Consider the following 25071-nt stretch of genomic DNA (forward strand, 5'->3'; position numbering starts at 1 on the left):
ATTATATTTTATGGCAGCCTATTATTCATAACATAATGGATCTGGATACATTAAATATTTGTCACATTCTGACTCCCTTATTAATTATAAAAGGTTTTACCGCATTTGGCTTCATATTATTCAAGTCTCGTTCCTGAGCACTCCATCATGGACAGCAAGCCTTATACGTTTCCCTTTATACAAGTATGTGTTCCTTTATCTCAATGCTATTAATATAATATATTAATATATTAATATTTCGAGCTCATGTGGCGCATCTAAAAAAGCTTTGTCTTAAAATGTTTCCGAGACGTTCTCCAGGTCGGCGTCACAACAACAAATGAATATGAATAAGACATGCACGCTCTCTCTCTCTCTCTCTCTCTCTCTCTCTCTCTCGTGTCCTCTCTTCTGGTCTGTCTCATCCTCTTCTCGCTGTTGATCCGTCTCTAAAATGATCGCAGACGCACATCAGATGTTGAGGATTCATGTACCTGTAGGCTGGAGCTGAACTCGACGATGTCATTTCGATGTAAATAGGTTACCTTGGTGGACTGAGACGACACAGAAATCTAGCTTACCTGACCTTCCCGAAGCTTTTGTTATTGTTCTTATAAGCAAATCGTCATGGATCTGTCATTTATGGCCGCGCAGGTAAGGCATTAAACGCTTTTGTCTCGACTATCGCGCTATAGAGATACATAAAGTCATAAAGTCAGCTTGAACTTCACATGGAACTCAGCTTGTTGAAATACGAACTTCAGCTTAATCATATCAGCAAACATTGCACATGGCTAGTCTACTATATAAACTTTTGGTTCAAAAAGTCTAAATTCTAAACTCTGCAGATGACATTTAAAATATTGGAATTAATTGTATATAGGCAACGTAAAAATAAACAACATTTTAGGATTTTGGAATTTCAAAACCACATTATTTATGTTTCGGCACATACAAGGTTACTAATCAAATATTTTGTGCACAAGTGTATGATGAACAGCTTTGTACAAAATGTTGTGTGGTCTTTTTTCCATTGAAGCACAAGATGCTCTTTGTGACATTTTCAAATCATGCTGGAGAACATGTATAAACAGTTTTTTTTTTCTTCTTCACAAACTTGTGGATTCCATGATAAGGCAAATGAGACATTTTTCTTATATCCACCCTTAAAAAAATCAACCTGTATGCATGTTACAGCTATTGATTGATTCAACTATATTTTACTTAGAAATATTTTACTTACTCAGAGTTACTGAGGCAATCAGCAAGCAACTATCAGCTTTCTGGATGCAAATTGTGACAACCAGTAGCAATTAAATCAGTCCTAATCACATGTATGTGCAATTTTAATTGTCTTAAAATAATCAATAATTATTTGCATGTATTAGACTTTGAGACTGTGTGTGCAGACTGCATGATTCAGAGAGTAATAAAATTAAGAAATGATAGGAACAACTGCAGCCTTTGTAATGAGCTGTAGAGCAATTATTGGTGGAAGGCTAATGGGAGAGAACAGCAGTGCTCAAGCTTTATAGCGATGTTCATTTCCTCGTGTTTCATTAACTTGGCAGAAAAAAAAAGAAAAAAAAAACTTCCAAAGTATAAAGTGTTTCAACACTGCAGCAGAAAAAACTGAAAAGGAAAAAAATCATAATTTCTGCCTATGGCAACCACTTTGCTGGAGTTTGATAAAAAAAAAATTGCTCTTTCATTTGCCAAAACTTGTGCTTGTTTTGAATGGGGATTTCCTTGTAGGCAGACGAGCAAGGCCAGTTCTGCTTGGAGCGACATCAGAAAATTGCACTGACACAGAGTAATTTAAAAGGATGTAGCTAAGTGAAGTGAACAACGTCATTGCAACATCAGACGGGGTGCAACTAAACAGCCTTTCCCTCTTACTGGATGAACTATAGAAATAACTTTAGGTGTGTGTCACAGACTAGATTTTGCTCTGTATGGATTTGATCCAAGGCCAGACAGAGATAGGTTACAGGGCATCAAAGAGTGATCTCTCCATTAGTGTTGTGTCTTCTCTCGGTGTCATTTATCTTGACAGCCAGGAGGCAGAAGCTTTGATTTTAATGGTTGAGAGTCCTAACTTAGAGCCAAGTCAGGGTTCAAACTAGCCTGCCAGCACAGTGCTGTTCCCAAAGAATAGACATTACCCTCATAAAGTCAAGTCTGATAGGTACATTTTTAATTTTACTGATTTCTGATTCCAAGATCTATTTCAGAATGGGCGAAGTGGACTGAGGTCTTAGTTTCTATAGGCTTGCGATTCTCGGTGGAGAGTTTTAGAGTCAAACCAGATCATAATAAGAAGCAGTTCAAGTCTAAATTATTATTATTATTATTTTTTTTTTTATTATTTTTCCAATTTGGTTTCATCCCTCATTTGTGCCCTTCATGCAATTGACTCTTTTACTTCATGTATTTCGACAGGTGCTAAAAGATGGCCATGGTTTCTCACCATGGCCCTGATTGCTGGCAAGATAAAATCTGTAAAATTGGGAGCAAAAATTATTCAGCACCTTATAAAGCACCATGTATTGCTTATGTGTTTCTTTTTCTTCTGAATTGCTAATGCAACCTTTTCACACCAGTCTGAACAAAATTAATTATTGCTTGGTAATTGGTCAACAAAGTATTGATAGTAGTGTAAATATTGTCATAATAACAGTTGTCTGTAGTTATGGTTGATTGTAATCAATTACATACAGTACATTTCTAAGTTATGACATTATCAAGACGAATTTGTTCTAACACAGTTTAACTAAGTTCTTGTCATATTTTATAACCATTTTTCATGTTATAGCAAATAAACTGTAATGTAATGTGAGAAACGTTGAAGGTGTCTGAATAAATTTTGGTTTGATTGTATATTTCATTTTTACATTGAAGACTATCCAGTGCTATTTTACATTTAAATATTTGATTTCTGTACCTGGACACCTACAAACTTGAAAAAAACTTAAACATTGTGTAAATAGCACAAATAAATAAAAATGACCGAACATACAAATTAAACCATTTCAAACAGGGCCCGCTGGTACAACCTTCACCGGGGCCCCGCAAACCCCAGCTACGGCCCTGATTGTAGTGCTATTGTAGTGTTATCCTGTTAGCATAGCAACATGCTAACTTGAATCTGTATTGAGCTCAATTGCAAGTTGAGACTTCTGTTGAGGAGCAAAGTTCGTGCAAGTTGCCGATTATGTACAAGGTTTTAAATCAGCCACTTATGAGGGGACAGTTAGGATTTTATAAAATAATTTTTGACTCCCTCAGTAAATAATTAGAAAAGTTTTCGTCATCCGACTTCCTTTGTGTTCTTCAGGACTTATTTCACCTCATCATGTGCAAGACCAGATAGAGAAAGTGGCTATTTTTTTCAGACTCTGTTGTACTCTGTGTCTGGTAATGTTTGTTTATGGTTCAGTGAGGCTTTGCAACCCCTTTATATGGGTAATTAATCCTGGTATCACTTACATAAAGAGCTGTTTAAATTGTGTGATGCGCCCTAATTATCTCTTCTCTCTCATTCTTGGTCTTTCACAAACACAGTAAAGTTAGGCTGGTTATCACGGTCCAGTTAGCCCAACTGTAAATACCATGAATACACCATCAGCCTGCAAAAAATCATTGTTGGTCTCAACACTCCGAAACACTTTCATGTGCAACATCCAGATATTGTTTTTATAGACTGTGACAAAGTGTACACTTTTACAGTCAATATTATCTACACTCAGCTTTGGGATTGTTTCCCCATCATCTAAATCCTTTACTGCATTGTCAAAAATCTAATTGTGCCTGTGCACCATTTCATGAACCTCATCACATGCATATTAGCTTATTTTATTTCCCCACTGGCTCATGGCTGCTTTTTGATTCTTTACCTGTTTGTGTGAAGGCTTTGCCGAGATCTTTCCTTGGGTCTAACTGTAGACCAATTTTCTCACGTGAATCCCTAATGTACACTACAGGATTGTGGGCAGTTCTCCTGTGGGACAACTCTGTCCTAGCAATACTCTACAGTGGTAATAAATGCTTTAGCTTTTTCACCTGGCTCTGATATCTTTTTTTATTATTATTTAACCATTATTATTATTTGAGAGCAAGTGTTCATGCTCAGTATATCACCTATTGTTTAAGTGAATGGGTTCACTTGCACTTTCGAGTTCTTTCTTTCAACTATAGATATATGAAACCAAAATTGCAAATTCAAATGCACAAACTAATATACTGTGAATAATAGTAAAAATAATAAGGTACACTGTAAAAAAAAAAAAAAAAAAAGCCAGTGATTTTAACTGTAAAAGACCTGTAATATGGTTAATGGCAAATTCCTCTACTAAATACAGTGCGTTACATTTCAAATTTTATGTTTTTTTTCTTTCTTTCTTTGAAATAACTATTTTTTTTTTCTTATCAGTTTTGTGTATTGGGGTTGTGTGTTACACCGAATGTTGTTAAATTAATGTTTATTGATTTATTCCAGTTTCATGTGTGTAACCTTGATGGTGTTTAGTGTTTGTGTGAATGAGACTGTGCACCTTCTATAGTATAGATTACACTAACTATCTGTTAGTATTTAAAGGCTGCTTGTGATAGGCTTTTGTTCATCATGTGACTTTCTTATCAAGACCTGCATTTGGTGGTTATCAGTGTATTACAAAGGTACAAAACAGATTTCAGTACTTCAATAGATTGGTATATTAACATTATTTTAGTTAATGAAATTAATGAATCGCCGCTTGGCATAAGCTTCTTCTGGCCGGAGGCCTCAGAGCACCATGCAGGAAACAGGTAATCAGAGGGTGTCTGCCCACTGACTGGCCACCGAGAGGGGTGCGGTAGGCCACAATGGCTGCCAAGTAGACATTCAGAGTGGAGTGGGTCAACCCTGCAGAGAGAAGGGCCTGCAGAAACTCCACAACTGTACCAACTGGGCAGTTAACAGAGTCAAGCTGGCAGTCTCCTCACTAGGAGGTGAAAAGGTTCCACCTCAAAGCATACAGTTTCCTCGTGGAGGAAGCTCTGGATTGGAGGATGGTCTCAACAACCTCGGTTGAGAGACCGAAAGCTACGAGTTTGCCCCATCAGGGGCAAGACCCATAACTTCCCCCCTGATGGGAATCTCCCCTGGAGAGCCAACTAGGAGAGAAATCAGGTCCGAGAACCATACTCGGCCGGCCAAATCGGGGCTACTAACAGCAGATGGACCCCATCCCGGCACACTCTCTCCAGAACTCCCCGGAGCAGAGCACTCATAGAAAAGGCATACAGACAAAGCCTCGGTCATGTCTGTACCATGGCATCCAGCCCCAATGAAGCTGGATGAGTCAGAGAGAGAACCAGAGGAGACCCGAGTCGCAAACAGGTCCACCTGAGCCTGGCCAAAAATTCTCCATATCTGCTTCACCTCCTCGGGGAAAAGCATCTGTTCCCTGGCCACTTATGACAGCACCCCAACCGGTGAGGGATGCGTCCATTGCTAGTGTTACGAGGCGACAAGGAGCGCACACTACCATGCCCTGAGACAAGGTGACCGATGCACCATGGAACACCGGCAGGGTTGGCAGATTGATCTCCTGAGGGCACTGAGGAGAGAAGGGCACTGTGTAATGTGGTGTACACCGCTCTTGCCCAGAGGGAGCTGGCCCTTGGCGTCAGGATGTTTACAATGAAGACTATCCAATGAGAATCACGGTCCTTTCACTAGAAGCCTTTGGCCTGGGAGCACCACTCTGACTCTAGACTCTGCAGAGTATGAGAGGTTATACCCCCCGAATGAGGGGCTGGAACAAGGTAGGTTGGGACTGCTCCCATCTAGCAACCCTTTCTGACCACCTCAACCTAGGAAGAGAGGTAAACACGTTCTCTCACTAACAAGTTTTTATTTTTTAATAGCCCCTGTATATCTAACTTCTCATAGTCAGATAAATATTTAATTTTATTCCTCAGAATTAAATGTAGTCACACAACCTGACAAAAACCTATGTTTCCTCCAGATGTCTAGCATGTAGGCACCTCTGCATGACCTTGAGCATGCAAAGTGGTTTTCCCCTTGGGGAGAACCACTTTTTCTTGAGCCACCACAGTAGGGGTCTCATGTACAGTAGGCCAAGAGTTATCATGTTGGACGGAGCTGGCAACAGACCCAGCAGTCTGGAACTGCTTGACAGTGAGTGTCCTGCCTTCTTTGATTCTTCTTTGATTCTTGATCCAAGTAGGAGACATGTGTGCCTGCATCGTTGTCGAATCCCATACCACACCCAGATAAGTGGTTCTCTGTACTGTAGCAAGCACACTTTTCTTGGCTTTAAGTCTTAGCCCCAGCTTTTTTTAGTGAGCGAGACCGACATCTCGATGTTGAACTGCCATCCGCTCTAATTGAGCTAATATCAACCAATCATCAATCTGATTGAGTCCCGAAAGTGTGGGGTGAGAGTGCAAGGCCAAAGGAAGAACCAGTATCAGTAGGCTTTTTCCCCCAAAAGCAAACCTCAGGAACTGCCCATAATGAAAAAGAATGGAGATATGTGCATCTTTTAGATTGATAGTGACACATCAGTTCTCTGAAACCTTTTTGGGTGTGAGTGTGCTGAACTTCAGTCCCCTGACTGAGTGGTTCAAAAGAAGCAGATCTAAAATAGGAAGCAACCCTTCCTCAGAACGGTGAAGTACTGGCTTTAGGATCCGGTCTCTGCTGTGCAAGGATGGACCACCTCGATGGCCTCCATCCTCAGAGAGTGTCTACTTCTGTTCCATTACCAGAACCTTAGAACTTAGGCGGAGGAGAACCAAACTGGATTCTGTGGCCTATCACTTCAGTGTGCAAGACCCACTGAGACACGTTTGGCAGTAGTTTTTACGCTGGCAGATAGTCTACTAAGGGAATCATCCTCTCTAGACTTATCTCTGTTGTCATCAGAACCGTTAGCTCGGTGCCCTGAAGCGGCACACCAGCAGGAGATGGCCGAACTAGCTGCTTTGGAAACCTCTGGGGAGTTTGCAAGCCTCTTAGCACCACTATGTTTCAAGGCAGTAAATGAGAGAAGCACTCACCAAAGACCGCTGCACCCTGGAACACCGGCAGGGTTGGTAGATCGACCTCCTAAGGGCACTGAGAAGAGCCAGGCAACAGGCATCTGAAGTCTCCTATTAAAAATGATGGTCCTCAGACCAATGTCATCTGCTAGAAATACTAGACCAGAGCCTGCTCAGACCCAATGAAGCACACTTGGCAGGGGCTCCCACACCGCCATGTGATGTCCTAAGGGGACCAATTTCACAAGACTGGTCTCTGGTGCACCTAGAGCAGCTAGCTCGGTGCCCTGAAGTGGCGTACTGGCAGGGGACAACCATACTAGCAGCTTTAGAGAGCTCTGTAGTGGTAGAGGGCCTCTTAGTATGGCTATGTTTCCATTTCCGTTTCTGAGAGAGGTACCAACCAGAGACCGATGCACCATGGAACACCAGCAGGGTTGGCAGATTCATCTCCTGAGGGCACTGAGGTGTGGTGTACACCGCTCTTCCCCAGAGGGAGCTGGCCCTCAAACAGTCTTAGGCCAATGACGGTCCTTCCACTAGAAGCCTTTGGACTGGGAGCACCACTCTGACTCTAGACTCTGCAGAGTATGAGAGGTTATACCCCCAGAATGAGGGGCTGGAACAAGGTAGGTTGGGACTGCTCCCATCCAGCAACCTTTTCTGAACACCTCAACCTCCTTAGGGGGGGGGGGGGGGGGGTAAACATGTTCTCTCACTAACGAGTTTTTATTTTTTTAAGAGCCCCTATATCAGGGTTCTTCAAATCTTACCCTGGAGGGCCAATGCACTGCAGAGTTTGCTCCAACCCTGATCAAACTCACCTACCTCTGATTTTCTTATGATCCTGAAGACATTGATTAGCATGCTCAGGTGTGTTTGATTAGAGCTAAACTCTGCAGGAAAGTGGATCTCGTGGGCAAGATTTGAGTATCCCTGCCCTATATATTTAACTTCTCATAGTCAGATAAATATTTAATTTTATTCCTTAGAATTAAATGTAGTCAAACAACCTGATGAGAAAACATGGCCTGGTGTAAAAATATTCACATCAAAAACCAAAATGATATAATATGATATAATATACACATTGCCTCAGCAGCACGCAAGATGTTCAGACACACAAAATACATCAATCTCCTCAGAGAAAGATGGCCGCAGCAGCGAGCTCTCACTCAGAGGGGGAAGAAACTGCAGTGCGGGATTCTAAGCCTCAAGAACGAGCTCTAGATTTAGGGAACACGGTTGGAGATAGGAAGCGCTGTCTCCTACCTGTCCGCCAGATCATGTGCGATCCCCACGATTTCGGGACCCCAATCGCAAGATCACAGGCACGGACCCACTCCTCAGAGTGTGCCTGGCAAGAGTGGAGCGCCAAACAGCGGGAAAAGCACAATCAGCCCACCAAGAGCCGACTGCGTGAGCTCCACTCCCCATCAATGCTGCTCATTATAATATTAGGCATAATATGCTTGTGCAACTGGGAGAAAGACGGGCGGGTTTCCAAAACCCAGAGAGTGGGCGCTGGATCTGTTGGTTCCGAAAACGAAAACTGCAAGCACAGTCAGCGCTGTGTGTGTGCAGAAACTGTTTGTGTGCCTACCCCACTATTTTTTTATTTTCGTGGGCAGGGAAGACACACGGCCTGAATGGTGCCTGCTCTCACCCATTATTTCTTTTGACTGAAGCTTTGATGTAATGGAGCTTATCAGTGGACAATCAACACTAAATAAGACTCACAAACAGATAGCAACTGACACACACACAGAGGGAATTACAGGAGCTGACGCCGATTTCACCGCACGTGCTTTTAAGCTTCCTGGTCACTACGTCACACCGCCCGTGACGTCTTGGCCATCCATTGGCACCGATTACACACATGGTTCAGAGCCTTCACACTGAAGGGCATTCTCAAAGTGTCCTCTGACGCAGCTCGAGTTCCTGAAGAGAAACAAAAAAAAAAACGCTGTATTATTCATGCCAGGTCAGCTGTTGGCTATGCTGCCCTTTAGCATAATTTTTTCGACATGCAGGGTTCTTCGTTGCTTTCAGTTCTGTGCCTTAAGCATCAGTTCAAGTAATAATAGAAATAATGTTATATACATTTATACTTTCAAAGATATTTTGGAGCACCGAACCAAACCCTTAACCTAAAACTACCCACTTCTGAACAATATAAAACACATATTACATGTTAAAGTATTACAAATAAGCCTGGTGGCATTCAGAGTCTTCTGAAGCCACACAATATATTTATGCGAAGAAACGAGTAGGCTACAACATAAGGTTCTAATCGCTGAAAATAATATCTATTATCGCTGTCATATCTCATTCTAAAGATACTCCTAGATTTTAGCATGACGCAGTCGGTCACAAGACAAATAAGAGCCAGACGTAATGCTTCTTATGCCATATTTTTTTTTTATTTGTGCACAGAGACTGTTTAGGTTTAGGCTAAGGGTTACATGCTCAGAAATGTGTAAATAGTGTAATGTAGCATAATAAAATTGTTGTGTGAATTCTGACACTGCTTAGACAGCTGTGTTGCTGTCTAAGCAGTGTCAGAATTCACACAACAATTTAAACTGAAACGTTTTATGGCTCAGAAAGGTATAAGGACAATTTTTGTGTGCAAAGAAAAACAATTTCTTCTCTTCCAAGTCAGTCTACACTCACACAAGTTGATATTTTTGTTTTCTTTATACACAAAAAAATGTTCTCGTAGTTTCATAAAATTAACGTTAATGTCGCATGGATTATTTTAATGATGTTCTTACTATCTTTCTGGGCCTTGAATGTGTCAGTTATGTTGCTGTCTATGGAGGGTCAGAAATCTCTCAGATTTTATTAATTTGTGTTCCAAAGTTGGAATGACACAAGGGTGATTAATTAATGACCACATTTTCCTTTTTGGGTCAACTATCCCGTTAATTATACTAAAAATTAATTGAAAATAAAACAAATTGTCCCTGTATTCTTATGTAGATCAGCTTCAAAACCTTTATTGTACTGTATTATCTTCTTATAATCTGCCTACTGAAAGAAGGAAAGAAAGAAAGAATGGATGGATGAATTGTGTCCCTTGGTCATTTATTTTATTGTGAATACCTAAAGTGTCAGTGATAAAAAAAATAATAATAATAATAATAAAAATTTTTTTAAAAAATGTGGAGGAAGAAAGTGTAATTAAAAAAAAAAAACACCATCATCATTTCAGCAATGATTGCATATCATGAACTAATGAACATCAATTAAATGTTAATGGTTATATTAATGCAGAGCCACACTCTTACCATTTATAAAATATTAATATATTCACTGGCTGGCATGCAGATCATGTGATATAATCTTTTTTTTTACTTTTTTTTTCTACAGTACACAGAGAACAAAACATTAAACAAAAGGCAATTTTTTGAGTACTAGGAAAACTTTGTGAAGCTTAAACTAATGCATTGCCATGTGTATAAACGTGTCCATCCCTGTTTTTTTTTTTTTCAGTTTTATATAAATGTGCACTAAATCATTGTGGGCCTTTCGCTGTTTCTACATTTAAAAGTATATCTAGAAGACCTTTTTTTTCTACACACGTTTACTGAAACACTAAAAACTCAAAGTCAACTCAAATATTTTTCTTTTGTTTTTGCAAACATTTTTCACATTATCAGACCGCCTACACAAAACGCTACAATTATTTTGTCAGTAAACCTACAGGCACCCCTTTTGATCAGAAATGACTGCTAAAAAGTATGATTTAGTTTGAAGTTATCTTTATTTTATCAGAATTATTTGATTATTTACCACCCCTAAAACCACAAGTCACATTAGATGAAATAATTCCTTGATATTTTTTTTTTTGCCTTTTTGTTCAGCTACACATGTACATTTCTAAAATTTCTGTTAAAGAGCACTTCATCTAAAAAAGCATCTTGTGTACAAACATCTGATTAACATCTAAAAAGCAGGTTTATGTACTTTCTAAATTAAAAGATGTCTGTCATTTAAGCAAATATGCAAAATACGTCCATCAAACCTAAATACGTTAACAAAGACCATTCATTGCCATTCAGTTCCTACCAAATGCCAAGAGACAAACCGAGTCATGTTGCATAACTTAGTCTGGTCAAGTCATTGTTAGCTTGAATACATTATCAGACTGAGAATGATGCATTATGTATCATAATTTGCATTAAAACAGATCAAACTTAGCAAAGCAGACTCTGATGTTGGCTAATCTTTTCATCTTTCTAAAAAATATCATTACAAAGCTATTTAGTGGTTCCTTTATCTCTGCTTTTCTCATTTTTTATCTTGATGCTGTGTGTAACAGACACTTGTGGCAAATGCTATTATCTGTTCACGACATAGAGGCTTTCAGCCTCTGAAAAGATTTCATTTCTACCATGCAGAAACTCATTAGTCAACATCAATGCATGTTATCTTTGCTCGGCTGAATGACTGAGGTCCTTCTTTCAGTTTTAGATCTCTTCCCAATTTAACTGTGATGCTTAAGTTGACAGAGTCAAGTGGTCACACCTCATTCCATCTTCAACAACCAGATTTTCATTTTTGCTTTTTTTGAGTAAGTGGGTTATTATAGTGTATATGAATATTGTCAGCTGGAATATATTAACATCAAATACTTCTCTTCAAAATTGCCTTCTTTCTAAGTGTTCCCTTAAGATTCAGGGCTTACATAATTTGAAAGCTCCCCTTTGTCTGCAGAATTAGCTAAATATGATATCAGTCCGAACCAACACTAGGTCCTCTGGAAATTGGCCCAGCTCTTTCTTAATTTTGCTGTCCTTTCTCTGGAAGATGAAGAGTAATTGTTATTCTGTGGTAGAAGAGCTTTGGTTTGAGAGCATGGACCTTGGCATGGATAGATGAGGACTGTGTTGTGTCTTACAACATAATGTAAAACAACTTTTAGCATATGACACTACAGTAACACAAGGCTGAATTAGTGTCTGTCCTTCTATATGATTTATAGTAATATAATGTGAAAGGCTGCAAGCTGTATCATAAGACATAATACCCACAAAGTTAAGTGTATGTGGAATAATAAAATTCAACATGCTAGATACATGTTTAAATATCATTTACAATTTTATTTTCTGTAAATGAACATGGGAATTAATTAGCCAAATGTTGGTTTTCTAAACTTATAGAACTACTATCCAAATAACTATATATGAGATATATTTAAAATATATTATTTATTTTGGTAACACTTTACCATCAGGTCAATTAGTTAATGCTAATTAATGTGTTAACTAATATTAACTAACAATGAGCAATATATTTGTTACAGTATTTACAGTATTATTAGTCATTCAAAGCTAAATCTCATGGCCCTGACAGAGACCTGGATCAAACCAGAGGACACTGCTACACCTGCAGCACTCTCTTTACCTACCCTCTTAAAATCCATTTTGTAGTTGTTTATCAACCCCCAGGACCACTAGGTAACTTTTTGGATGATTTAGATGTGCTGCTCTCAACCTTTCCTGAGGATGGTACTCTTCTAGTTATGCTTGGACACTTCAACATCCAACTAGATAAACCTCAGTCTGCAGACTTCCACACTCTGCTTGCCTCTTTTGATCTCAACTGAGTGTCAACTATGGCTGCTCACAAATCAGGCAATCAACTTGACCTTTTTTACACATGACACTGCTCCACTGATCATGTACTGGTTACTCCACTACACACCTCGGATCACTTCCTCCTCACTCTTAACCTCAACATGACTCCTGACACAACACATACCCCTCCACATGTCATATTTTGACATAACCTACGCTCACTTTAACCCTCCTGGCTATCTGTTATGGTTTCATCTTTGCTTCCTTCCCCTGCTACTGATACTTTCTGCTCCACTCTTAAATCTTGTTTAGACACTGTTTGCCCCTTGTCTTCCAGGCCAGGCCATACCACCTCTTCTGCTCTTTGGTTATCTGATGTTCTCCGCGAACATCGTTCTAAGCTTAGAGCTGCTGAAAGGATGTGGCGCAAATTCAAAAATACTACTGACCTTAATGTGTATCAGTCACTCCTCTCTTCCTTCTCTGCTTATTTCTCCACTGCTAAAAGGACATACTACCATAACAAAATTAACAATTTGTTGAAATTTCCTTGGTCCTTTGTCCTCCCCCTCCCCCTCCTGCATCAGCTCTAATAGCTGATGACTTTGCCATTTTTTTCGTTAATATCAGTGCACAATTTTCCACACCACAATCTGTCAAGCAAACATACACTCATTCACATCCTTCTCTTTACTCTCTGAGGCAGAAGTCTCCAAACTCATCCTTTCTAATCATCCTACTACTTGTCCGCTTGATCCTATTCCATATCATCTCCTTCAATCCATATCTCCTGCAGTTGTACCTGCACTCACTTACATCATTAACATATGCCTCCACACTGGTGTTTTTCCATCAAAATTTAGGCAGGCTCTTATAACCCCACTACTTTAGAAACCCACCCTCAACCCATCTCTTTTAGAGAACTGCAGACCAGTTTCCCTTCTTCCTTTCATTGCAAAAACACTTGAACGAGATGTGTTCAACCAAGTCTCTACATTTCTCAAACACAACAACCTCCTTGACAGCAACCAGTCTGGCTTCAGAAATGGACATTCAAACGAGATTGCCTTGCTCTCAGTTGTTGAAGCCCCAAGACTGGCAAGAGCTGAATCCAAATCTTAAATACTTATCTTGCTTGATCTGTCTGCTGCTTTTGACACGGTTAACCACCAGATCCTCCTGTCAACCCTGTTGGCAAAGGGCATCTCAGGAATCGCACTCTAGTGGTTTGATTCTTACCTGTCAGATAGGTCCATCAAAGTATCTTGGAGAGGTGAGGTGTCCAAGTCGTAACATCTAACTACTGAGGTGCCTCAGGGCTCAGTTCTTGGACAATTTTTCTTCTCTGTCTACATGGCATCATTAGGTTCTGTCATTCAGAAACATGGCTTTTCATACCACTGCTATGCTGATGACACTCAACTCTACCTCTCATTCCATCCAGATGACCCTGATAGCTGCTCGCATCTCAGCTTGTCTAACAGACATTTCTTGCTAGATGAAGGACCATCACCTTCAAATCAACCTTGCCAAGACAGAGCTACTTGTGATTGTATAACTAAATTAGTTAACTAATGTTAACAAATGCAACCTTACTGTAAAGTGTTACCATATTTTTTTTAATACAATAACTAAAGTTACAGTGTTGAATGTTTACAAATTGTTTACAAATCGTGAAAATAGACTGAAATTATGCTTCTTTTCATGGTTACAATTATTATATTAAGAAATACATCCTTTCCTGCCCCAGAATGGTGCTTCATCATTCTGAACTTTCATTCAAAGTTTGAATGCATATTTGAAGTTACATTCAGCCAAGTATGGTGACCCATACTCAGAATTTGTGCTCTGCATTTAACCCATCCGAAATGCACACACACAGAGCAGTGAACACACACACACACACACACACACACACACACACTGTGAGCACACACCCGGAGCAGTGGGCAGCCATTTATGCTGCGGCGCCCGGGGAGCAGTTGGGGGTTTGATGACTTGCTCAAGGGCACCTAAGTAGTGGTATTGAAGGTGGAGAGAGAACTGTACATGCACTCCCCCCACCCACAATTCCTGCCGGCCCGGGAATCAAACTCACAACCTTTCGATTGGGAGTCCGACTCTCTAACCATTAGGCCACGACTTCGCTAAAGTTTTTTAGGGGAATTTATTTTAATTTGTTAAAATTAAGTTGGTAGTGATGGATTGGCACTCTTAATCAAAACTCACACTGCAAGTAGTTTGGAATTCAACTGGATAGTTGTCAGGCAGGCAAAAGCACTGCAGAAGATACTATATATCACCACAATGAGTCGATCCAAAACTATGACGCATTAAAAAAAAAAAAAAATTCGTCCATTGTCCTCTGGCTCTGGAAATTTATGAAGTCAGATCTTTTCCTGAACCCTATATTCTCCTGCTAGACTAGGGTTTGCTATTTTCTCTATCGTTCTTTAATTTGTGGGTGCCTTGAAGGCCAAAGTGCCAGTGAAACCCTGACTGCACCTCAACTAATAATAAAGCAGAGGTTCATAAAGAAGTTGCTGAAGGAGGTTTTCTAAGACTGGAATCAAGAACAAAGAGCTGTGGCTGTGAACAGAAAAGAGGATTTTGACTTAAAATTGTGACATTTGAATGGAAGAAGGGGGCAAAAATAGCTGTGAGGCCTGCTGTACAGAGAGCTCTCTGTCTTTGGCACAGCGATAACACCCGTCTGCATGGGCAACCAAGCTTCATCATACTGACAATGATCCGTTCTCAGTACAATAATCCCCTATCAGTGTAGTGAGGCAATGATATTGTCATACCTTACATTATTCAGAAACTGAGAATAGTCTAGGGAATTTAAATGGTTGTTTTACCCAATTAAAGGAGAGCATGGTAAGCTTTTTTATTTTATTTTTATTTTTCCTTCAGTCAGTGAACAATGACAAATGATGATGAAGGAAAACTTTTCTACGCACATACAGCTATAGGAACATGAGATGCAGAAATACATATTGCCAATGATATTTAGGCCTAAATAAGATTTATATCTGAATTGCATATCAGATTGTCTTCCATTCGAATTATTTAGTTTTAATATAAACTAATAAACTCCTATTTGCAGCTATTAAACATTATTTATCACAAAAACAAATAAAAATCCACAGAAAACCGGGACTAAACGCAGGAACAAGGAAGTAAATACAAACTAAAAGTCTATGAAACTAAACAGAAACAGGAAACAGAAATCGTTACAGTAACTTTGGTAATAGTACAAATAAAATGAATGTGTAAATACACAGTGAGCATGTTTATAATTTTTAACTGACTAAATTTACTGTTTCACAATGAACAGATTTATGTTGATTACAAGCAGTTTGATTAAATACATTTTAAAAACATATTCATTTAAATAAAATTGCATTGTGCAAATAGTTAATATTAAAATTTTATATTTTTGCTTATTATTTTATTTTGCTCTAAATTATGTATATTCATCATTTTCACAACATTTGGATATTGGCATTTTGTAACATTATTTGTAATAGTCTACAGTAGTTTGGTTGTTTGGTTGTTGAAGGCAAAGCTTTCTATAATTATCAGTTACTGACACAGCTTTTTAGGTAAATTCTTTAGTCAAATAATTTATCCATTGATTTTACATTGGAAATTCGCCAACATGCACAGTAGAGTTGTTTACATGTTTTGATTACATTGAACATTTACATGTTTAATTTGACAACTACATTAAAAATAAATAAATAAATGAAAAATGGTGTAGAAGGTAAGCAAAGTGAAGCATTTGGTAAAGCTATTCTCTCAAGTGTACCTTTTGACTTAAAAATAAGATTAAATAAAAAATAATAATAATAACATGTATAATTTGATTGAATAAAGGGGCAACATATCCTAACACTGACATTTACTTTTCCATTATGTTCTTGTTTTCGTTAAAAAACATAAGAGAACTGATTAGAACGTTTAGGTTGGAGAAACTTGTAGAGATTCAAAATGTCAGAACAAAAGATTATTTTTTTTTTTTTATTCATGTGACTAAGAAGATTGCATGAGAAAGCTTGGACATCTACAGATATTATACTTTTGAAGTATGTATACATTTGTATGAATTCGTTATCTCATTTTTATTAGGTGTCCCACAGTGCCTTTTCACTACTGTGAGCCTTTGGGCTCTTAGCAGTTGTTTCTTGAATCCTTCATATTTGAGCTCAGAGTTGAGGCAACAAGAAGCATGGGAATCATTAAGACTTAATGCAGCTCTCTGAATGGTATTAAGCACCAGGCAACTCATTTCAACCGCTGCCCATGCGATGAACAGATACTGAGTTCATTTGACAGTTGCATTGCATGAAAGCATTTGTCTTGAATTAAGGGTTGATATCCTATAGTGTTTCTGTTTCTCTGAATATTTTTATTTATTCATTTATTTGTATGTAAAATCCATCAGTGATTGCTATTAAAAGTTAAAAACCAGGTCATGAGAATGTTGTGAACCTTTGAATGCGATTGATTTGATAGAGGGAAAATTCAAAAGAACAGCTTCATTTGACAGTGAAGAGCTCTGGTTTAGAGTTATTAGGAATCAAGGTTTAAACTATTCAAATATTACTTTTGTGAGATGTTACTTGGGAATTGTGAAGGAGAATTTTTCAGAAAAACTAAATATGTAATTATTTTAATTATATTTCAATGCAAAAAGTAAAAACCTAACAACAAAGCTGAATTTGAACTGAAGAACAATCATAAATGTAGTCCATATGATAATCTGTGCACTATATTCCAAGTTCTTTAGCAATACTATAGCAATTTGTGTGACAAACGAAATTCACTCAAAGTCTCAAAGTCTTTTAATATTGTAAAAGGTTTAAGTATGATTTTTGAGCCAAATTAGTCTGATTCATTTTTATATTAAGTGGCCTTAACTACTATGTACTTACATTTTAATTAATACTTTAGTACAATGTACTTATTGTGTACATACATGTTTTTACATTGTACTTATATTTAAAAAAAACTACATGTAATTACATCTGTATTTAATTTCTGTAATTACATTTATAATTACACTGTTGACCCATACTTTACACCTTAACCCACCCTTAAACTTACCCATACCCCCAACCCTCTCCCTAACCTTACCCCTATCCCACCTCAATAGCAGCAAAAGTGTTTTACAATACAATATGAACACAATAAGTACATTTTACTTATGTTTTTTATGTAAGTACATAGTAGTTAAGGCCACCTAATATAAAGTGGGACCCAAATCATTCAGGCTGGTTTTAATGCATTGGAGCAATTGATTCATTGAATATAATAAATTCAGAATAACAGTGTGTTCACAAATCAGATAAAGCTTTTTCTGATTGAACACACCAGGGCAATTGGAATGAGAAGGTAAATATCATATTGTCATATTGCTTCAGGAAATAAAGTTTTAATGACTTATTTTATTAATCTTTTATATATAATTTGTACATTTTGGTTGAACTTTACCTTTAATCCACGCTTATTATTAAAGAATGTGACTTTAAACATTCACTCTTAATCTCATGCATTACATTGATTTATAAGGTACATTTTTGCCATGTTTTTCCTTAAGAAAGATAATTGTTGAGAAAAATCTCTGCACTCAGGAAATATTCAATTTAGTGAAAATGGTTGTGCTGGTTTATTTAGCAGCTCTGTTATTTATGTGAATGTCTGTTTTTATGTTTCAAAAAGATAAGAGAAGGTTTTCCTCTCTAAAGATTGATGGAGTTATTCTGTCCGAGAGGAGCAGCAGGTGCAGTGCTGTATCGATTGATGATGCCTCTGTGTTACACAGTCTTCAATAATCAGCTAATCACTGACCTCTGAGCCGTAAATCAACATAACATCTAGTTCTGAAATGGCATAATTTTAAGTAATATGAAAAAGCTCACATTCTGCTCTGCTTCCTCGGTCTTAATGTAACCCTGGCAGTCTGGCCATAATTCAACTGTTCAAGTGTGTTGCTGCCTTTAGCGAAATGGAAAACATTGCTATCAAAAATGCACAGCAGCATGGCATACTGAATTATTAATTGTATATGTTAAATATAAATATGGATTTGATTTAAAATAAATTGTCATACAAAATATTACATATACATTTTTATTTTTATTATTATTTTTTTTTTTTTTTTTGTGGTAGAGCACTGAAAAAAAAATGTTGTAGAAACAGTTTTCACTCAGAATTTGCTAGTAAACACAAATAATTTTGTGTGGGCACCTCATACCAGCAGAACAGGTTAACCCAAAATTAAAATGTACTCACCCTCAGGCCACCCAAGATATAGATGAGTTCTTCATCGGAACAGATTTGGAGGAATTTAGCATTACATCACTTGCTCACCAATGGATCCTCTACAGTGAATGGGTGCCATCAGAATCCAAACAGCTGATAAAAACATCACAGTGATCCACAAGTAATCCACACCACTCCAGTCCATCAATTTAGTCTTGGGAAGTAAAAAGCTGCCTGTTTCTAAGAAACAAATTCATCATTAAGATGTTTATTAAATTCAAACCATTGATTCTTGCTAAAGTACATGTCCTCTGTCCAAAATATTGCTTTTTCCATTGAAAATATTAAGTGGTGTGGATTCATTGTGGATTATTGAGATATTTTTATCAGCTGTCTGGACTCTCATTCTGACGGCACCCATTCTTTGCACAGGATCCGTATGTGAGCAAGTGATGTAATGCTACATGCTCAAAAAATCTGTCCTGATAAAGAAATACATTGACATTTTGGACGGCCTGAGGAGGAGTACAATTTTATTTTTATTTTTTTACTATTCGTTTAAACTTGAAATATTGAAGTAGAATGACTAACAGCAGTTTGTGCTTCCTGACAATGGTTTGAATATGTAGTAGATGCAGATTAAAAAGTGTTCAGTCATGAGTGAAATGACACACTATAAACAATTAAACTCTGAGATGGATGATTCAGATACTGCTTTCTGATTTGCTGTTTTTTGATTTTGTTTTTCTGCTCATGATGGTTCACTGGTAGCCGCTCATACACGGTCAAGTTGGTCATTCTTCTTCATTCTCAGCATCCCTGCCTCCATCATTCCTTGTTCTCTTCTGTCAACAGCTGCCATAGTGAAACAGAACAAGGATCCGTCTTTGTATGTGTGAAGCGTGCAGCTTATAAAGGTGCAACACCTCAAACCGTAGCACAGACAGGTGTGCATGTCAGACTGAATAGAGAGGAAAGGAATTGGCCATCTCTGGGTTCTTTGTGATATTTTTACACCGGTGGTGAGAGTCTTTTCATCTCGGCTCAGTGGAGGCTGTCAGACTCTTTACTGCCCCATGCAGGTTTCAATCAGCCCTGAAACAGATCAGACACGTCTCTGGAAAGAGCTGGAATTGATATTCACTGTTGTTCGTGTTCTCACTTTAATCGTCAACATGCAACTTGTTAGACACTTTGTTGTGAAGGTTATGCAAATGACAGCTCTGTGAATTATTAAAAGGCAAAATGATTAGGGCCAGTGGCCATTAGACACAGTTGTGCACTGTAAAGTATTTTCAGTGAATAGTCATACTTGATTTATTAACACGTGTGAAATATATATATAGATATATAATTTATTTTATTTTGTTTTCATGGTTTATTTCTCAAATTTTCCTAAATAAAGAAGTAGAAACCCCAAGGGATGCCTGTGTTTGCTAGCTATAGGAAGATGGTTTAGAGGTATTGTTCTTGTTTTTGGTGTGAAAATTTGTGGGTTGAAAATTCACTTGCCAATCAATTTAATAATAATATTAATAATATAATAAAGTAAATAGTGAATGAAATAATAGTGAAATTAAATAGTGAATAAAATAATTAAAGGTACGGTTCACCCAAAAATAAAAATTACCTACCCTCAAGCCATCCTAGTTGTATTCAACTTGCTTTTTTTCAGACAAATACAATCACAGTTATATTAAATTGTCCTGGCTCTTCCTAGCTTTATATTGGCAATGAATGGTTTTCAAGATTTTGAAGCCCAAAAAAGTGCAACATCCATCATAAAAAGTGCTTCACAGAGTTCCGGGGGCTTAAATAAAGACCTTCTGAAGTGATTTGTTTGTGTAAGAATAATATCCATAATAATATCCAATAATATCCAAATTTCACTTGAGAGTGGCGTTCCAGCAGATGACACAGACATAGTGTAAGGCCTTTATTCATTATATATATATATAGCTCTGATTGTATTAGTCTAAAACAAGAAAGTCATTTACAGCTAGGATGGCTTGAGGGTTGAGTAAATCATGGTACAATTTTCATTTTTGGGTGAACTATCCCTATAAATGTCAGAAAATGTTTTATATGTTTGTTTGTTTAATTGTTTATAATTATTTAGGATACAATTCATAGTTATTTAAATAGCATAATTCAAAACATTTCACCTGTTTAACAAAACTGCTTTTGATTCAAAGGTTAAAGAGGTTTTAAATACTAATTACATTTTATGAATGAATGAAAATGCTTTGTATTTTTACTTTGTAATTACACATTTTACCCCAAAAGGATTAAAAACAAATTTATACAAAAACAAACAAATATATATATTAGGGGTGTAACGGTACGAAAAAATCACGGTTCGGTATGTACCTCGGTTTTAAAGTCACGGTTCGGTTCATTTTCGGTACAGTAAGGGAAAGAAATGCAAACATTAAACTGCAGGTTGTTTATTACTATAAACTTTTTTTAACAATTTGTTTACACTTTTTTTTAAATACTTTTTAATAAAATATATATAAAATAAAAAAAGAATAAGAAATAAAATACTGCTGCAAAGTTCTCCACTAAATAAAATACTCTCAGTCTCAAACCAATATAATATAATAAAATATAATGAAAAATATAAATAAATAACTATGATTCCATTGCAGCATTACCAATCCCAGCTTGTAGGGCTGCTCATATTTAAAAAATATACATATAACTTTTCCAAAGTGTAAAATGCAGCATCAACAGTTTCAGTTTTTAGACCTGCTCAGATTTCGTTATTGCGTTGGACCGATCGGAATTAAGAGCAAAGGTCTGTTTAAATGCCGACGAGAGCTGCGTTTGAATTACAATCGTTTTTTTCCTAGTTGTAGTGATGTTCACACTCGCGTGATGCCTTTTGAAAACCTTAGGCCGGTGACACACTGGCATATTGCACCTGTCAAACAGTCTATTTTGCCGTCAATACTGTTGACGGTGTCCTTTATCAGGGTGCTTTCACACTAGCACTTTTGGTGCGCACCCGGGTTCGACTGACGTCAGAGTTCAGTTAGTTTGTACCGTACCCGAGTCCGCTTAAAAACGGTGGTCTGGGGTATGCTTCATGTGAACTCTGGTACGGTTCGCTCCTTATGTGAACGCAATCATACCAAATCGCGGAAGTGAACCGCTTTTAATGACAAATTATTTGATGAAAATGTGTTTGTGTGTGTGTTTCACTCACTTTCCTGATGAATGTGACTGACACACTGCAAGCAGAGAGCTGTACATCTCATTTATGTTCGCCTTCAACGTTCTTTGAACGCATTTTCAGTACATTCGTAAGACAGACGCAAGTGCCGTTATGTACCGAAGCTTTATAAACAAAACGAACAGTTCAAAAACGTAATACATAAAAGTGCAGAGAGTAATGTTGTGCATTTGCCGCCTTTTCCTGCGCTTACCAAGCATTGGGGTAAACAGCTTCTGGTTTGATGACGCAAGCGATCCATGGTTCGGACTCAGATACTATAATATGAACACAGTCCAGCGGGGGCAAGGGTAGGGGGGAGCAACCGAACTCGGGTTCCGACCAGGCAAGTGCTGCTATTGTAGGTGACATAGAGGGAGACCGCCGACAGACCAGGATCTTGTCTTCACGACAACAATATCTATACTTCATGTTGAGCATAAATATAAATCCTACTGATAAAGGACACCGTCAACAGTATTGACGGCAAAAGGCTTCACGCGAGTGTGAAAATCACTAGAACTAGGAAAAAACGATTGTAATTCAAACGCAGTTCCAGTCGGCATTTAAACAGACCTTTGCTCCGATCGGTCCAACGCAATAACGAAATCTGAGCAGGTCTAAAAACTGAAACTGTTGATGCTGCATTTTACTCTTTGGAAAAGTTATATATATATTTTAAATATGAGCAGGCCTACAAGCTGGGATTGGTAGTGCTGCACTGTAATCATAGTTATTTATATTTTTCATTATATTTTATTATATGATATTGGTTTGAGACTGAGAGTATTTTATTTAGTGGAGAACTTTGCAGCAGTATTTTATTTCTTATTCTTTTTTTTATTTTATATGTTTTATTAAAAAGTATTTTTTAAAAGTGTAAACAAATTGTAAAAAAAAGTTTATAGTAATAAACAACCTGCAGTTTAATGTTTGCATTTCTTGCCCTTACTGTACCAAAAATGAACCGAACCGTGACTTTAAAACCGAGGTACGTATCGAACCGTGATTTTTGCGTACCGTTACACCCCTAATATATATATATATATATATATATATATATATATATATATATATATATATATATATATATATATATATATATCAGTCATGAAACTCTAAACGGCACAGGCTGGAGAGTTTTTTATGTAACTGATGATATTCAGAGTGTTAAACAACTTGGCACAAGCTGATTGGTTCATGCTGCCTATGCAGCCAATGAGCTTTGTATTTATATGGCTGGATAGCATTCACTTGAAATTCCTGCAGCGGGCTTTCTGTATTTCTCTGAAACCCTCCACTTTCCCCAGCTCCACCTGTATAGATCTACTGTGGGTTATTATATGCTTTTTGTGCAGCAGCACTATGTCTTATATACTCACAGCACCGTATTTCTGTATGCATTGTCAGTAGCAAGCTCCTGAACTTGCTTGCAGCAGCAGCAATAACCAACAGCAGCAACAATGTAGCAGCAGCATAGCAGATATGTTCCACCAAGACCAAATACATTAAAATTGTCATATCCATCACCATGCTAAAATCTTCCGAGAGTTGTAATGATTGAAGTAGCTTTATGGAAAGTCATAGTTACATTCAATTGTTACACAGCTCAACAAATAAATAAAATGATCAACAATAAACAAATGTGTGAGCTTGAATTTCTCCTGCATATATTTAGAAAATGCACTTTTATTAATTTGACAGAAATCCAAAGCGACTCACAAAGCAATTCATATGTATTTTCTTTTCAATAGTTTATTTTGAGTCATTTATATTGTATTATCAACATCAATAATAAGTCAATGCACTCACTGTAGCCAAATGAGGTCTGTCCTTTTTCAGATTAATTCAGAATTTCTATTTATTTATTATTATTTTTATTTTGTGTGTGTGTGTGTGTGTGTGTGTGTGTGTGTGTTATATTATTATTTGCAATAAATCTAATCAAATTAAAATGTATCTGTCCATTGCATGGTTCATTGTTCTTCCCTGACATGGCAGTGAAAACCTTTTTTTTTATCTTTTATTGGTTAGAGTGCAGACTAAGTTCAAAGCAATATTAAGTGCACTCCTCGGTTGTATCTTGAGCTGTAATTAATGCCTAGCAATGATTTCAGTGAGACTTTTGTAAGATGCCTACAAAACCAGACCACAGTGCTACTGATGTAGAAGATGGAATCATTTGGTTGAATGATCATGCGTCTGACCTCTTCTCTTCTCCATCATTAGATCCCCGTGATGACAGGAGCCTTCATGGACTCATCGCCTCATGATGACTACAGCACAGATCATTCTCTCTTCAACTCCTCTGCAAGCGTCCACGCTGCCGCTCTGGCAGCTCACAACCAACAGGAGGAGCAGCAGCCCATGTCCCGGGATGCCATCTGGCTGTGGATCGCCATCACCGCCACCATTGGGAACATCATAGTGGTGGGCGTCGTCTACGCCTTTACGTTCTGACCTCTGGAATGAAACCAGCTGAACTTTGGAGACATATTCAACTTTGAGTCCCCCAAATGTAGGGCACCGGGGTTCCTCATCAGACAAACAGTGTGTGCAATCTTTCAAGAAAAAAAGTACACTGTATTAGTTGTTTATTTGTTCGTTTTTTACGCAGAATTGTTTTGAGAAGCTCCAGAAATTATTTTTGATTCATTGTAATTTTCATGTTGAAAACTTTGTAACTAGATTGTTTAATGCTAAACAAGTGTAACATGGGGAAAAAACACATTTCATTTTTTTATTTGATTTTTTCTGAGTGTCTAATACTGCCGGACTTTCGCCAAACAATTTGTACATTTTTGCTTTTAGTATGTAATTACAAATGCTGTTATTAAGCTTTAAATGTCTAGAGGGGAAACACTACTCTGAAAGTCATCCAACTACATTTTTAAAGCAGTGATTAGAAAGTTGAAATGAATCCCAAAGCTAATTTGAAAAGGTAACAATAAAATAATGTAAATAGAGCAA

General features: G+C 37.5%; 1 protein-coding gene across 1 annotated transcript; it reads left to right on the forward strand.

Annotated features, from left to right (window-relative positions):
• The first annotated feature begins 339 nt into the window (after window positions 1-339).
• LOC132107321 (uncharacterized protein C14orf132-like) lies at window positions 340-25071 on the forward strand. Its single transcript, XM_059513557.1, has 2 exons — window positions 340-633; window positions 24331-25071. The coding sequence occupies exons 1-2, from the start codon at window positions 607-609 to the stop codon at window positions 24559-24561; spliced, it is 258 nt and encodes an 85-aa protein (XP_059369540.1). The 5' UTR covers window positions 340-606; the 3' UTR covers window positions 24562-25071.

Source organism: Carassius carassius, chromosome 27 (genome assembly GCF_963082965.1).
Source record: "Carassius carassius chromosome 27, fCarCar2.1, whole genome shotgun sequence".
NCBI lineage: Eukaryota > Metazoa > Chordata > Actinopteri > Cypriniformes > Cyprinidae > Carassius > Carassius carassius.

Bases quoted from the DNA above. Each gene is read 5' to 3' on its own strand.
- LOC132107321 (XM_059513557.1), top strand. From the start codon at position 607: ATGGATCTGTCATTTATGGCCGCGCAG. The intron at 634-24,330 runs GTAAGGCATTAA...CTCCATCATTAG, and splicing joins TGTCATTTATGGCCGCGCAG to ATCCCCGTGATGACAGGAGC.